At 46.9% G+C, this 12,363-nt stretch overlaps 7 protein-coding genes across 14 annotated transcripts; 2 read left to right on the top strand and 5 right to left on the bottom strand.

Moving 5' to 3' along the window:
* Positions 1-2,485: 2,485 nt before the first annotated feature.
* Positions 2,486-4,863, bottom strand: LOC9652810 (wall-associated receptor kinase-like 20). 5 transcript variants are annotated; one of them, XM_024671139.1, is made up of 4 exons: positions 4,843-4,863; positions 4,038-4,784; positions 3,938-3,979; positions 2,486-3,872 (listed from the first exon to the last, which is right to left on the bottom strand). In XM_024671139.1, the coding sequence occupies exons 2-4, from the start codon at positions 4,633-4,635 to the stop codon at positions 2,671-2,673; spliced, it is 1,842 nt and encodes a 613-aa protein (XP_024526907.1). In that variant the 5' UTR covers positions 4,636-4,784; positions 4,843-4,863; the 3' UTR covers positions 2,486-2,670. The 5 variants fall into 5 exon arrangements, with proteins under 5 accessions (XP_024526907.1, XP_024526908.1, XP_024526909.1 ...); XM_024671140.1 differs by lacking the exon at positions 4,843-4,863 and having other exon boundaries at positions 4,038-4,651; positions 4,707-4,711; XM_024671141.1 differs by lacking the exon at positions 4,843-4,863 and having other exon boundaries at positions 3,947-3,979; positions 4,038-4,805.
* Positions 4,864-4,907: 44 nt separating this feature from the next.
* Positions 4,908-6,121, bottom strand: LOC112345099 (high mobility group B protein 7-like). Its single transcript, XM_024671147.1, has 8 exons — positions 5,985-6,121; positions 5,846-5,922; positions 5,633-5,786; positions 5,518-5,566; positions 5,412-5,456; positions 5,269-5,358; positions 5,098-5,214; positions 4,908-5,034 (listed from the first exon to the last, which is right to left on the bottom strand). Exons 1-8 carry the CDS (start codon positions 6,080-6,082, stop codon positions 5,032-5,034), a joined length of 633 nt encoding a protein of 210 aa, XP_024526915.1. The 5' UTR covers positions 6,083-6,121; the 3' UTR covers positions 4,908-5,031.
* Positions 6,122-6,187: 66 nt separating this feature from the next.
* LOC9652352 lies at positions 6,188-9,408 on the top strand. Its single transcript, XM_002966529.2, has 10 exons — positions 6,188-6,338; positions 6,387-6,523; positions 6,576-6,608; positions 6,662-6,688; positions 6,736-6,762; positions 6,818-6,889; positions 6,943-6,975; positions 7,031-7,121; positions 7,176-8,336; positions 8,395-9,408. Exons 7-9 carry the CDS (start codon positions 6,948-6,950, stop codon positions 8,086-8,088), a joined length of 1,032 nt encoding a protein of 343 aa, XP_002966575.1. The 5' UTR covers positions 6,188-6,338; positions 6,387-6,523; positions 6,576-6,608; positions 6,662-6,688; positions 6,736-6,762; positions 6,818-6,889; positions 6,943-6,947; the 3' UTR covers positions 8,089-8,336; positions 8,395-9,408.
* Positions 8,085-8,531, bottom strand: LOC112345100 (formin-like protein 2). Its single transcript, XM_024671148.1, has 2 exons — positions 8,363-8,531; positions 8,085-8,312 (listed from the first exon to the last, which is right to left on the bottom strand). The coding sequence occupies exons 1-2, from the start codon at positions 8,507-8,509 to the stop codon at positions 8,094-8,096; spliced, it is 366 nt and encodes a 121-aa protein (XP_024526916.1). The 5' UTR covers positions 8,510-8,531; the 3' UTR covers positions 8,085-8,093.
* LOC9652809 lies at positions 8,699-10,081 on the bottom strand. Of its 3 annotated transcripts, none has more exons than XM_024671144.1 (6): positions 10,041-10,081; positions 9,828-9,986; positions 9,725-9,767; positions 9,557-9,653; positions 9,296-9,496; positions 8,699-9,226 (listed from the first exon to the last, which is right to left on the bottom strand). In XM_024671144.1, exons 1-6 carry the CDS (start codon positions 10,058-10,060, stop codon positions 8,838-8,840), a joined length of 909 nt encoding a protein of 302 aa, XP_024526912.1. In that variant the 5' UTR covers positions 10,061-10,081; the 3' UTR covers positions 8,699-8,837. The 3 variants fall into 3 exon arrangements, with proteins under 3 accessions (XP_024526912.1, XP_024526911.1, XP_024526913.1); XM_024671145.1 differs by having other exon boundaries at positions 8,905-8,995; positions 9,045-9,226; positions 9,296-9,653; XM_024671143.1 differs by having other exon boundaries at positions 9,296-9,653.
* Positions 10,082-10,173: 92 nt separating this feature from the next.
* On the top strand, positions 10,174-11,614 carry LOC9652351 (serine carboxypeptidase-like 50). The gene has a single exon (XM_002966528.2). The coding sequence runs from the start codon at positions 10,184-10,186 to the stop codon at positions 11,501-11,503; it is 1,320 nt and encodes a 439-aa protein (XP_002966574.1). The 5' UTR covers positions 10,174-10,183; the 3' UTR covers positions 11,504-11,614.
* On the bottom strand, positions 11,447-12,318 carry LOC112345155 (translation machinery-associated protein 7-like). 2 transcript variants are annotated; one of them, XM_024671345.1, is made up of 5 exons: positions 12,227-12,318; positions 11,995-12,050; positions 11,887-11,928; positions 11,727-11,827; positions 11,447-11,662 (listed from the first exon to the last, which is right to left on the bottom strand). In XM_024671345.1, the coding sequence occupies exons 1-4, from the start codon at positions 12,240-12,242 to the stop codon at positions 11,747-11,749; spliced, it is 195 nt and encodes a 64-aa protein (XP_024527113.1). In that variant the 5' UTR covers positions 12,243-12,318; the 3' UTR covers positions 11,447-11,662; positions 11,727-11,746. The 2 variants fall into 2 exon arrangements, with proteins under 2 accessions (XP_024527113.1, XP_024527112.1); XM_024671344.1 differs by lacking the exon at positions 11,447-11,662 and having other exon boundaries at positions 11,671-11,827; positions 12,227-12,316.
* Positions 12,319-12,363: the final 45 nt, after the last annotated feature.

Raw genomic sequence — 12,363 nt, 5'->3', positions numbered from 1 at the left:
TAATCGTCAATGGAAGGCTGGTTTTCTTGCTTTTGCTATGCATAGAAGGAGCTGGAGCTAATTCCCTAGCAGAATTTCACTTCAACTTCAGTCATGCAAGCATAGCGAGGCTATCTACGGTGCAAATGAGTAGGTCGTTTCAAATTACGTCTAAGAATTCTTGTGCTAAGGGCTTTCCCATTCGAGGTTCATGATAAGGTCGAGTCTTTGTGACTAGAAGCTTTTAGTCTCAATCCAGACGAATGGGGAGGTACATTGTATATCCGATAAGTTAGCATGCTAACTCCCTATTCCTGTAGTTAATTGTGGAGTCTCGTTATCTGCTTCTTCGGCAAATTTTCACATGTATACAGCTTTGCTTAACCACAACCTTCTGCAGTAGACACTAATGGCATTCTTCTTCTAAGGAGCTGCTTGCAATCTTTGAAACTACACATCCCCAACCCCACACCAGCAGTAGATAGGATGGGTCCTCATGACTTGAAATAGCTGTTATTATTATCATTATGCGCAGACAGATGCCAAAGAAATCTTGGCTGTTTCAATCTTTTTTAAGAGACTGAATGAAGCTACAGGTTCCAGAGAGTCTTTGAAACTAGGACCCCCAGCTTAGGAAAAGTGCCACACTCTTCCGTCCCCATTCATTTTCAAACAAAGTGTTATGATAATGGTATATATATGACGTGAATCTTCATAGATTGATAACCGTTGTGTGGGGTGACAAAACAGCTAGAGAATGGTTTTAAAGTACCTTTGATTTATGACCCTTGGGGAAGATTTTAATATCCTTCACTATGAGGTATGAGGAATACAAGAGCTCATTTTTTGAACACACATCATTGCAAGTTCAATATAATGACTAAAAAAAAGATTGCAAAGTTAGTAGTGATATTGAGGTTAAGGATTTAGTGTAAAAGAAACTCTTTAATGGTGTTTCCAAACCAACTTAAAATTAGGACTGAGGGTTAATAGGAGGGCTTAAAAGCTCCTTTAAGACATATTTAAGAACAACTTTCACTTTTAGAAAGGAAATTGATTACAATGCTCTCAGCTTAAGTGGAATGGTGCCCCATTAAGTACCTTGCCTTATCCTAAGCCTTCCCTTTAAGTTGGAAGTGGGGAGTTAAGGTACTTATACCAAATCATTAGGCTATGATATTTCTCTTTAAGGTTCAAATTAAGATATGTATCTAAGCTTTGGGATTTAAAATTCCCATGAACAAATCTTTTTATATTAAGGGATATTAAAAATCTAGAAAGTTGATGCTTGCAAGGAGCGTAACTAAACCTTTAATCCAAGGAGGGGGATTTGGATAGAGTTTAGGAATCTATTGATAAATGGCTAATACCTTGTTGCTTATGCAATAAACAATTGAATCCAAGTCATTGAAGCGAAAGCAAAAGTAATCAGATAAACAAGGTAAATTAGCAAATTAAATGAGAAAAATTTATGATTTACACTCACTGCTTAAGAAGAATTAGCAAAACATAAGGGTGCTTTATTCACCATTACTAACCAAATTCATATAGAAAACGCTACTATTGTAATAAAGTTGATGTACATATAATGCATTGATATGGATTTTACATGAGGGCAAAATTCATACAGGGCATACATGCTTATGACTTGAAAAGAAATTACATCCAAAAATTATTTTATGAATCATACATATGTTTAGACAATTAAAATACACATGTGTTTTGAATTCATATATCTTACAGGTCAATACATTTTTTGGCTAAGCTATGTAAACCTCTTTTGTTAAGAGGTGTGCCTCCCCCCTAAAGTTGCAATCACAAATTACTTGCCAAGCTGGCCACTTTAGGTATATTTCAGTTGTACCTCCTCCCAAAACTTACAATCACAAATTGCTTACCATAATGAAAAACAAAAAATCATATCCACACACTCACGTGCAACCACAGCCATATATGCCCATCTAGGCAAGTAAAACAAGTATTTCTCTTTTGATTGTTCCACTATATGTATTTTCTTGAGCAAAGATCTTATCAAACACCATTCGAGCTAACTTATGTTTTTATTTAAAATTTGGATACATTATGAATATTTATTGAATAAAGGTCAGTTCAAAACGAATAGCCTGGCGAATGACATGCAAGTATACGCGCTACCTCGGCTTAGGGAGCGGCAGCCGTGGAAGAATCCGTTTGGTGGGGAGGCTGGAAAATTCCTTACCAATGTGTGTTGCTCTGGAGGAAGCCCAGCAAATTCTTGGACAGAATTTTTTCTCCTGGACAATTGTGACAATCATCAGCGCAATGGGTTATATTGGAGAATTTTGTGAGATCGTGTTGGTCATGTAGCAGTAGAGGTAGCTTGCGTTGTTATGCTCAGGCAATGGATGCGCCATGAAAGACCTTTATGGCCAGTTAATGCGTCAGAACTTTCAGATGACAAGCACACGATTCTGGAAGGTTCTTTACTTCTTCTCTACAGGTAACGGGACATATAATCTACAATCTGTTACAATCCTTTGGAGATTGATATTTGAAATTGATTAGAAAAGTGGCATTACAGTTCTTTGCTCCTGCTAGGCAAAGATTTGACCCGAATTCAGACGTATGACGATAGGTATATCTAAAATCGCCTTCTTGCACGGAACGAAGTCTGTTGCCAGAGTGGAAGTTTCAAAACTGATTTATATATACTTACCTGGCCGTTATCTCCGCTGAATGATCTCGCGACCGACCGCTGTTATACGAGACACCCTCGCTGGGATGGAAACTCTCGGTGAGAATCACCTCGCCTTCCAGCCACTCCGTCCTAATCAATCCATCCGACCCCCGGATCGCCACAAGCTCCTCCAACACTCTCTTCATCGTCGGCCGCTCGTCTCTCGTAAACGCCAGGCACGCCATCGCGACGTTGGCCACTGCTCGGATGGATTCCAGGAGCTCCAAGTCGGCCGCGTTGCCAGAAACTCTCACTTCCAGCTTCGGGTCCACGATCTCCTCGATCAGCCCCTTCCGGATCAAAGGCACCGAGTAGGCGCTGAGGTTCACGTCCTTGGAAGCTCTGGCGAAGTCCACTGGCTTGCGTCCCGTGACCATCTCCAGCAGCACCACCCCAAAGCTGTAGACGTCGCTCTTGTCCGTGAGCTGATACGTCTGGTGATACTCCGGGTCGACGTAGCCGGGAGTTCCTTGTACCATGGTCGAGACGTGAGTCACGTCCACGGGAACCAGCCGGGAGAGGCCAAAGTCCGCCACCTTCGTCGTGAAGGCGTTGTCGAGGAGAATGTTGGCCGACTTTACGTCCCTGTGATAGATCGGTGGATACGCAGCCGAGTGCAAGTAAGCAAGTGCCTCGGCCGTCTCTATTGCGATCGTCAGTCTGTTGCTCCAGCTTAAAACCCCCGGCCTCTTGTGGAGATGTTCGAAGAGATTCCCGTTTGGAATGTACTCGTACACGAGTATGGGAACGTCCGAGTCGACGCAGCAACCCATGAGCCTGAGTAAGTTGCGGTGGTTTACCTGTGAAAGGATGGCCACCTCGTTGTAAAAGTGCCGCGAGCTTTGCTTTGATGTGTGGTTTGCTCTCTTGATTGCTAGAACCGAGCCGTCGTCGAAGAGTCCTTTGTAAACAGTGCCAAAGCCACCGCTGCCAATCTTGTGTTCCTTGTCGAAACCGTTTGTGGCCTTGTCGATCTCGGATAAGGTGTAGAGCTTTGCGGGGTCGCCCCTGCGCGTGGAGAGTATCTGGCGGAGGTTTTCGACATCTCGGCTGGGATCGTCGAGTGAGAAAATCGGCTCTGGCGTGCTCTCGCGGCCATTCTTTTTCCACTTCCAGTATATTGAGAGGCTCACTCCGAACACGAGAACCACGACAATCACCGCGATGGCGACAGAGCCTGTTCATGCCAATCGAATGTAAGTCGCCACTCTCATGAAATAACCATCTTAGAAATCAAACTACCTGATATACCTGATATGATTATTGGAGCATTGGTTTGGCCTTCTGCAGAGATACGTCCAAATGTGAGCTGCGAAGAAGGAAGAAAATGATAATTACTTACGAGTTACACTGCAAGTTGCAGTCGTGTTTGACGTCTCACAAAAGCAGACGAAATCACTTGTTGAATTGTAGCCGCACTGTCCATTCCCAACGCGATAGCAAGGGTCGCACCTAGTCTGTAGTTCCGGAGGCCACCTGAGCGAAAAATCACCCAGAGAAGCACTAACTGTTGAAGACGAGCCTCCAGCCGCCCTGTAAGCCATACATCCTTCTCCGTCGAATGACGAGTTTCTTTCCAAGCAGCAGCTACTGTAACCAAGCAAACATACTTGCTGTCCATTCCCGTCATTTCTTTGGTTTCTGCTACAGATCTGAATCTCCGTTGGAAGATTCCTCAAGGGGCAGCCTTCACCGGAGCTCAAAACCAAACTTCGGCCATTGTAGTCGATGCTTCCCACAATCGAACTGTTGAAGTACAAGACAGAGTCCGTGCAGCTTAGCCCAAAGCCGGGACTTCCACAGCCATATCCGAGACCAAAGGGGTATTGAACAGTGACATTACCGCAGCTCGTTCTCTCGCAAATTGCTGCTGCTGTTGCTACCCCCCATTGAAACCACGCCAGAAGAACCAGCTTTCTAACAATACCGGGATTTCTCATGCCTGCCTGCTCACACCTGGCATGTATCAGCGATGAATTCCAGTGCAAACCTTAGAGGGCGACAATAAGACCTCAGACTCCAGCGATGACACGGCAAGTCACAGTAAAGACCTTGACTGCTCTTCCTAAGCAGCCACAAATCTTCTGTACTGCTGGAGAGAAATAAAAAAGAATCAATGAGTTATACTGATAAACAGCCGGACGAACCTTCCAATGCTGTTCGTAGTATGGTCTCTAGAGGCGGGCAGGACCTGTTCTTTATGGTCCTACGGTACAGAAAGTGATTTTTCGATTTTCTCATTTTTTTCATATTCTTTTATCACTTTGTAACGAATCAAGCTCAGCGAAAAATCCTGGTTTATCAAATATTTAACAACGCTATGCATAAACAACTAGCTACTGCAAAAACAGAGAAACAAAAAAGTTAAAAGTAGATGTGAAGTTGGAGTTTTTTATTCAAACCTCTTCTGCTTCAGTGGCCGATCCGCTTCCATTCTCCTTCTCCGACTCATCGCCGTTCTCTTCGTTCATGACTCTGCAATCCTCCCTGCCGGATTCACCGCCATCGTCCTCCTTCGGCTGTCAGTTGGGTCATCAGACCAAGATAACGTAATGAAGCTATACAAAGTTCACCTCGGAAGCGTCATCAGCATTTAGTTTTTTAACTTCAGCATCGTATTCTCGTTTCAGTTGAGCTGCCTTCTCATTGTAAGGAGCTTTTTCCTGGAAAAAGGAAAACAATCAGTCAAGAAAAACAAAGACAATATTTTCACGACCTCTTGTGTCATCGCCTTCCATGCTTCTCCCCCAAGCTTCGCTACCTGTAACAAAAAACACACATCCAAGTTCGCATGATGAAAAAAAAATGTCGCAGCATCCAACCTCAGAGCCCTTCACATTCTCTGCCTTTTTCTTTTGCCTGAAGTCCTCCCTGAGAGCAAAACCATCACAACAGTGAAATAACTCGAAACAACTCAAGCAACGAAAGAAGTCTTACATGAAGAGGAAGAACGCCGTCATTGGCTTCTTTGGAAGATTACTGTCCTTTTTTCTCTTCTTGGCTTGCTTCTTCGGCTTCTTCTCTTCTGTTTTACCACCACTGCGTTTCTTACTTTGCTTTTCCATCGGCTTCCTCTCTGGCGCACTTGAAACTAACAAAACCAGCGTGATGAAAACCAAGAAAAGGGGGGAAAGCAAAATCTTCGCTCACCTCTCAAGGGCACCTTCAAGCTACTGCATGTATGCATGTCTGCCACCGCAACTGGCACATCCTTCTTGCATTCTTCGCTGAATAGAGAAAGAACGATTGGAGACTAGGGCTTCCATAGAATCGTCGCGAAAACACATACCAGCGAACAAATCCACTTCCATCGGCGGCGCGCTTGAGCTCCACAGCAGCGTCGACGCGCTTGCGAGGCTTAGGCGCTTGACTCTTGCTGCCAGCCATCGCGCGCAAAGAAGACCTAGGGCGGGAAATTCGAAAACAAGGCGGGAAAAATCAGGGCTTTAGGGCCTTGTGGAGCAGAGTATTAGGGCTCTTCAGCAATGGGAATCCGGAGCCTTGGCACGGCGTCATCGGCATCGTCTTCCTCCTCCGCGTCGCAAAATGTAGGCGCATCTGGCATTGCAGGTCTCAGATCCTTCCTTGATTTTGGTATTCAGGGGTTCCGATCGCGTCGCGCGCGCGAGAAGAAGCGCTTGAAGTGAGATTATGGTCTGGCTTGGCTCGTTCTTACGTGGTTAGCATTCAGGAACAAGACGCGGCAATTGAGAAGGACTGGTTTCCAGAATTCGAGCTTCTTCGACAGGCCGAGGACGTCCGAGTTTAGTTTCTTCAAACGGTTCCAGCAGTGTCTGCCAGAAGTACACACCCCAGAGCGAGACAATCGTAAGCTTTTACTATTGTTCCTGCGTCATTCTCGGTATCCTTTTTTGTCCAGGAACAATCGACTCGGGAAGCGACAAAAATGATGGTAGTTTCTTATAGCATTGTTTTATAATTCTAGCTCTCACTTCGTTTTCCCAGATTTGAGCTACAAGGGAAGCTACGAAGGTAAGATTGCTGATTATTCAGGATTGTAATTTTTTCATGGTGTCCAGAAAATACTGGAAGTCACAAGGATGATGGTAAGATTTTTAAGGTGTGATCTAGAAATCTCATTGACCCTGAGTCTGTTTTAAGGTGAAATCTACTTTAAAAGTTCCAAAGAAAATCGAGATTTAAGTTCTCCAACTCATACGCTAAGACACAATGGTAATAAGTTTCAGCATTGTACTTAATGTTTTGACCTTTTCCTTCCTCGACAGATGGAATGTTAAGGGGAAGTAAAAGCGATGATGGTAAAGTTCTTGGAGATTTTAGCTTTTCTCTTGTTCTAAATACTACTATGCACAGGGGCAATCTACACGGGCAACTATAAGAACATATTCACGCGAATCCAACATCATCTCCAAGAACTATCATCTCGGAGTTCCAAATCTAAGGGGTAAGGTTACATTGGGTTGATTTTGCTCACGTTGGTAGCTAATTTATTTTCCAGGCCTCCCAGAGTCGAAACACTGCTCAGGAGGCTGGACGTTGTTAATCCGGCCATCTCGTGCGAGGAAAAAGGCCATAAACTACTTCAACCTGGAAGTCCCTTACTGCTTGAAGACGAAGAGGATTCTCACTTCGAAGCCTTGAAGAACTGGAATATCAAGGAGATGACGGAATTAGCGTGGAGTTCCGGGCTTTCGGATGACAATAGTGCGGATTGGGATGGGCATGTTGAGAGTCATTCACAGCTCAAAGACGACGACGGAGATTCAGACTACGAAGCACTGAAAACCTGGAATGTCAAGGAGATGACAAGATCGGCATGGAGTGCTGGACGGTTCCCAAATGTAAATCTCTCAAGCCAGAGTATCGAGACAGACAAGCTCGACAGTCCAGGCCAGCTGTTCGAGGTGCCGCAACAGGACTTACTCTCGTCGCTATATTCCGAGCCGGAAGAAGAAAAATTGAGCTTTGAAGTTACGAAGGATACATTGGGACTGCATTCGATAGATGGAAGCGATTCACAGCTTGAAGACAAGGGGCATTCAGACTGCGAAGAACTCAGATCGGCTGGACAGTTTGATATCTCGGAGATCCAAGAAGAACTCAGATCGGCTGGACGGTTTGATATCTCGGAGATCCAAGACGAAGAAGAAGACGGATACAACCAAGGATACGACAGTCCAGGCAAGCTCTTTGAGGTGGACTCCTTATGTTTCAAGCTGGAAGACGACTGTCCAGGCAAGCTCTTTCAGGTGTCCCAGCATGACTCGGTATCTTTCAAGCCCGAAGAAGAAAACTTCGACTTTGAATTTCCAAAGAATCCATTGGACGGCATTTACAAGTCAGGAGCGAGGGTGGCTCTGCAATCACTCGTTGGCTTTACAACTGGAAACTCTGATACACTTGACTGGTGAAGACGTCAAGTTCGTGAGCCTGGCAACGTCTTTTTGGTCCTCCGACGTCCCTGTGGTCCCGGGAGAGGACTCGGTGCCGGCGGAAGCGAGAGTGAACTTTTTGGAGGTGGAGGAGAGCGAGGAACGGGCCTTATGAAGACGATTGGTCCTGGTCTCAGTGGTAGCCATGGCCGAGGGATTGGATTCACATCGCGATAGTCTTGGCGAAACATCCCGCCTTTGCTCTGGAAAACCTTCAAACATCTCAGGTAAGCTGGAAAAGTTTCATACATACCACAGGTGATTTGCTGCTGGTGTTCCCGCTAGAAATCGCTACGAGAAGAAGCACAAGTGTCGCAACGAGGAGGTTTCTCTGTGCTGCTACAGTTGGGGACGACATAACTGGGCCCTGAAAGGATGATTCTTCAGACAAGCTGTGCATCCAAGTTAAAACGGTGGCGAGTTTAATTTGCACGCGGTGAGGAGCAAATCGCCGCGTTTACAGCATTTAAAGCCGCTGACAGGTCATTCCATCGGCATTGGCAGGCGCGACGATCAAACAGGCAAGTAATTTCGAGTTCCAAGTTTTTCGATAAGCTGGCAGCTGTACTACAATCGCAGAGTTCTTCTCTTAGAGGAAACATTTGCTTCGTTACAAGATCTTGCAAGCATTTAACCAGTTATCGAGCTCGAACGACAATATCTTTCCTAAAAACTAAGTAGATGGTGAACATACTTCTCAAGAACTTGACACCGAGCTTGGCTGTCAGCTACATCGAGCGGTACAAGCTACACTTAAAAGGCGGCTTTGATTGGCCAGGATCGAAATCTTCCAGGTAGGTACAAAACTGTTGTTGACGTTTTCTGATTATCAGATGTTTGTTTCGTACAGGGATCTCTTGGGAATCATGTGAGCTTGCGCAACGAGCTGCCAAAACAAACACAAACTTAAAACCAAAAGAGGAGAGGAAACTTACGTGCTCGAAGTAAGTCTTTTCACGCTTCGGGGGAAGAGGAGCCGCAGTGTTTTCCATGACTGACGGTGGACAGAAATGGTCTGTCTGAATCCCCATGCAGCGGGGATCGTCCGTAAGCATCGAGCTCGACTGGCTTAGCTGCTCCTCCACCGGGAACCGATCCCTTCTCGGGCTCAGGTCGACTGAAAAAACAAGGTGTGAGACCAGACCGAATGATCGAGTGGAAACGATCTACAGAAAAAGGCACTAGCCTGGAGTTCCTCTAGCCGAGGATGATGACTGGCTTAGCTTGGTTCCTTCGAAACTTGTATCGCTGCCAAAAGAGCTCAGTAGCATGTTGGATGCTCTCTTGAGCGACGAGTTATATCGGGTGCTGTCGAGATCATAGTCTTGGTCGATGGTCATGTCCTGGCAGATCCGGCTCATGAGCTCGTTCTCGGTGGTAGTCGTCTCTGGAAAGCTACAAAGATTTGAGATGTAAATGCAAAGTGGAAGTAAGGTCTCTGACGCACTTAACGAGCAGGAAGAACCACTGCGAATCGTCTTGAGCTCGTGTAATGGTTTCGTGCTCGACCTTGATCTTGATAGCAAATCACTGCATTTGCTTCTCTGGAAAAAAAGAAAAAAGAAAAAAGACCGCTCAATCGATCACGAAGTGTTCTATAGTGATGAAAAAATACCTGTGGGGAATGCCACCAAGAGCCCTTGCTTTTAGCTTCTTTGCTGCGAAAGATTTGGGGAACCCCAAATCAAAGGTAAGCCCAAGGAAGTCCCGGACACTACCTGATATCCTCTCGCACTCGGTGCTCCATCGCCAATGCGGCGCGGATGCTCGCAAGCTTCGTCTCCTTGTCTTTGGCCTCCTTCTCGAGCTTGATTGTGTCTTTCTCGAGCTTCGTCGCTTCCTCGTGGATCATCGACAGGCGCCGGGGAGATCTGTGGCTGCAAGGAAATAGTATCAGAATCGAAGCCTAGAAATCGAGATTTCTTGCATACCTCCGCCCATTGGTGCCCATCTCTCGGGTAGTTTCCACGCGAAGAACCCTAAACCTAAATTTCTGTTGAGATTTCCCGCCGCTTTTTAATTCTTCCAATCCGCCTTAATTTACTGTTTGTCGCTAGGGTTTCTTCCCCGAACGATGATCTCCGCTTTGGCTGTGATTCTGGCAGCGGTAGCTGGAGGAGCGTTCTATCCCTTCAAATTCCTCCATGATCAAGTCTCTTCTCCCTTCCCGGCCGAGGCGCTGCCGACAATCTCCGGCTATTTCCCTCTCGGTCGCTCTTCCAAGATGTTCTTCGCCTATTACGAGGCAATCGAGCCTGCCGAGGCGCTGGCGTCGACGCCGATCATCCTGTGGCTGCAAGGCGGCCCTGGCTGCTCAAGCATGACTGGAAATTTCTACGAATTTGGTCCCTGGAGGACGGCGCCGGATCTCCAGCTCCACCGGAACGAAGCGCCCTGGAATCACAGGTTTGGTGTTCTCTTCATCGATAATCCGCTAGGAACAGGGTACAGCATCGCTGAGAAAGACGATGATATTCCAGTGAATCAAGACGAGGTTGCTCGAGACCTCCATCAAGCTCTACTCCAATTCTTCAAGATTGATCCTTCGTTCAAGAACCGGCCTTTCTTCATCGCCGGGGAGAGCTACGCTGGAAAATACGTCCCAGCTCTTGGTCACTACTTGGTGAAGCTATCCAAGAACTCTTCCAAGAACTCTTCTCCTTTCCGGCTGGATGGCTTGATGATCGGCAATGGTCTCACGCATCCGATCACCCAGGTCCAGAGCCACGCCGCCACTGCTTATAGCTTTGGTCTGCTCGATGCTGCCCAGAGATCCCAAGCGGAAGATCGAGCAAAGGTGGTGGTGGCATCGATCGAGAGAGAAGACTGGCAGGGCGGCTACGAATTAAGAACACAGTACATGGAATGGATCGAGAACGTCACCGGGTTGGCAACAGTCCTGGACGTGAGAAGGAGCGTTCCATACCATTGCTCGGAGGATGGAACCGAGTTCCTGGGCTTGTTCCTCAATCGCCAGGAAGTGAAAGCGGCGCTCAAGGCCGACGATTCGGCGCAGTGGATCTCTTGCAATCCTCGGGTGAGGAGGATCATGGCCAACGACACGATGAAGAGTGTCAAGTGGATGGTCGAGGAGCTGCTGCTCGAGATCCCGATCTTGATCTACCAGGGGCAGTACGACATCAAAGACGGCGTGGTTGCTTCCGAGGACTGGATGCGAGAGCTCGAGTGGGAGCACCGGGAGAAGTTCTTCGCGGCCGAGAAGAAGATCTGGAAAGTTGGGAAATCCTTCGCGGGGTATTGGAGGAGCTATGGAACGCTCACTCACGTTGTAGTTGCGGGCGCCGGGCACCTAGTCCCAGCCGATCAAGGCGTGAACTCTCAGCAAATGGTAGAGAAGTGGATACGAAGCGCGTTACAGGTAAAAGACAAGTAGGCAAAGTAGCCTTTACGTGGCAGTACGGGATGCTGTGACACGTCATCTTCTTGTGAGTGGATTTGCAACGTGGCAGCTGATTGGACCGATTAAGAAGATAGAGGAGGAAGACCCCGTATACGTGGCCTTAACACGTCAGGACTTTTCGCAACGTGGCAACTGACTAGGACGACACAAAATGCGACTTAGCTTGTCATTACGGAAGGGGATTTTACAGCCATACCGTACGAAGGCCGTACGTGGCTACTTCTTCCCACTCTTTTTGATGCCGCCACTGGTGAGAGGGCCTTTCCCGGAGGCCTTGCTCTTGAGTTCCTTCATTGCCTGCCAAAGAAAAGAGGGAGAAGTGGAAGAAGATAAGTAGGAGCCATGGAAGGAATTACCTTCTCCTCTTCTTTCTTCTTCGCGATGTGCGCCTTATCCTCCTGTGAAAGCCCAAGCGACGATCGATCAGCGCAAGCGCAACCAGAAGAAAGATCTTCTTCTCTTACCTCGTCGTAATCCTTCTTGTCGGATTTGGGAGCTTTGAGAGGCTTCAACTTCCCACCTGGACAATCGAAACATTAGAGCGGCAATGCGAAGGGCTAGAGAAGAACAGCCGAGATCTAGAAGAGACGGGAGAAATTTCCGAGAATCTAAACCGGAGACCGAGGGAAACAAAGCGCTCGCAATCTCCACAATCAATCAACCCTAGAGCATCGGGAAGGGAATCGATAGCATTACCTTGCTTGCTCGACATGATCTCCTTCCAAAATCACCAAGCGCCAAGCGCCTAGACCTCCCCTCTCGCTCTCCTCTTGACCTCTTCTTTTGCTCCTAGGGCTATTATATATACACCCAGTAACCGCGGTTACACCACG

The sequence above is a fragment of the Selaginella moellendorffii genome, unplaced genomic scaffold, assembly GCF_000143415.4.
Source record: "Selaginella moellendorffii unplaced genomic scaffold, v1.0 SELMOscaffold_7, whole genome shotgun sequence".
Lineage (NCBI taxonomy): Eukaryota > Viridiplantae > Streptophyta > Lycopodiopsida > Selaginellales > Selaginellaceae > Selaginella > Selaginella moellendorffii.
Note: the sequence above shows the minus strand (reverse complement) of the source record. Positions and strands in the feature narration are given on the sequence as shown.

What these genes read in the sequence shown, in the direction of transcription:
- LOC9652810 (XM_024671139.1), bottom strand. Translation starts at nt 4,635, where the DNA reads ATGAGAAATCCCGGTATTGTTAGAAAGCTGGTTCTTCTGGCGTGGTTT. An exon ending in TGCAACTTGCAGTGTAACTC is followed by an intron (nt 3,980 to 4,037) that starts GTAAGTAATTAT and finishes GTATCTCTGCAG; the next exon opens with AAGGCCAAACCAATGCTCCA. An exon ending in AATCATATCAGGTATATCAG is followed by an intron (nt 3,873 to 3,937) that starts GTAGTTTGATTT and finishes TGGCATGAACAG; the next exon opens with GCTCTGTCGCCATCGCGGTG.
- LOC112345099 (XM_024671147.1), bottom strand. Translation starts at nt 6,082, where the DNA reads ATGGCTGGCAGCAAGAGTCAAGCGCCTAAGCCTCGCAAGCGCGTCGAC. An exon ending in GGAAGGCGATGACACAAGAG is followed by an intron (nt 5,359 to 5,411) that starts GTCGTGAAAATA and finishes TCCTTTTTCCAG; the next exon opens with GAAAAAGCTCCTTACAATGA. An exon ending in ATGCTGATGACGCTTCCGAG is followed by an intron (nt 5,215 to 5,268) that starts GTGAACTTTGTA and finishes CCCAACTGACAG; the next exon opens with CCGAAGGAGGACGATGGCGG.
- LOC9652352 (XM_002966529.2), top strand. Translation starts at nt 6,948, where the DNA reads ATGTTAAGGGGAAGTAAAAGCGATGATG. An exon ending in GGGAAGTAAAAGCGATGATG is followed by an intron (nt 6,976 to 7,030) that starts GTAAAGTTCTTG and finishes TACTATGCACAG; the next exon opens with GGGCAATCTACACGGGCAAC. An exon ending in CGGAGTTCCAAATCTAAGGG is followed by an intron (nt 7,122 to 7,175) that starts GTAAGGTTACAT and finishes TTTATTTTCCAG; the next exon opens with GCCTCCCAGAGTCGAAACAC.
- LOC112345100 (XM_024671148.1), bottom strand. Translation starts at nt 8,509, where the DNA reads ATGCACAGCTTGTCTGAAGAATCATCCTTTCAGGGCCCAGTTATGTCG. An exon ending in CCAGCAGCAAATCACCTGTG is followed by an intron (nt 8,313 to 8,362) that starts GTATGTATGAAA and finishes AAGGTTTTCCAG; the next exon opens with AGCAAAGGCGGGATGTTTCG.
- LOC9652809 (XM_024671143.1), bottom strand. Translation starts at nt 10,060, where the DNA reads ATGGGCACCAATGGGCGGAG. An exon ending in ATGGGCACCAATGGGCGGAG is followed by an intron (nt 9,987 to 10,040) that starts GTATGCAAGAAA and finishes ATTTCCTTGCAG; the next exon opens with CCACAGATCTCCCCGGCGCC. An exon ending in CGAGTGCGAGAGGATATCAG is followed by an intron (nt 9,768 to 9,827) that starts GTAGTGTCCGGG and finishes AATCTTTCGCAG; the next exon opens with CAAAGAAGCTAAAAGCAAGG.
- LOC9652351 (XM_002966528.2), top strand. Translation starts at nt 10,184, where the DNA reads ATGATCTCCGCTTTGGCTGTGATTCTGGCAGCGGTAGCTGGAGGAGCG.
- LOC112345155 (XM_024671345.1), bottom strand. An exon ending in ACAAGAAGGATTACGACGAG is followed by an intron (nt 11,929 to 11,994) that starts GTAAGAGAAGAA and finishes GGGCTTTCACAG; the next exon opens with GAGGATAAGGCGCACATCGC. An exon ending in AGAAGAAAGAAGAGGAGAAG is followed by an intron (nt 11,828 to 11,886) that starts GTAATTCCTTCC and finishes TTTCTTTGGCAG; the next exon opens with GCAATGAAGGAACTCAAGAG.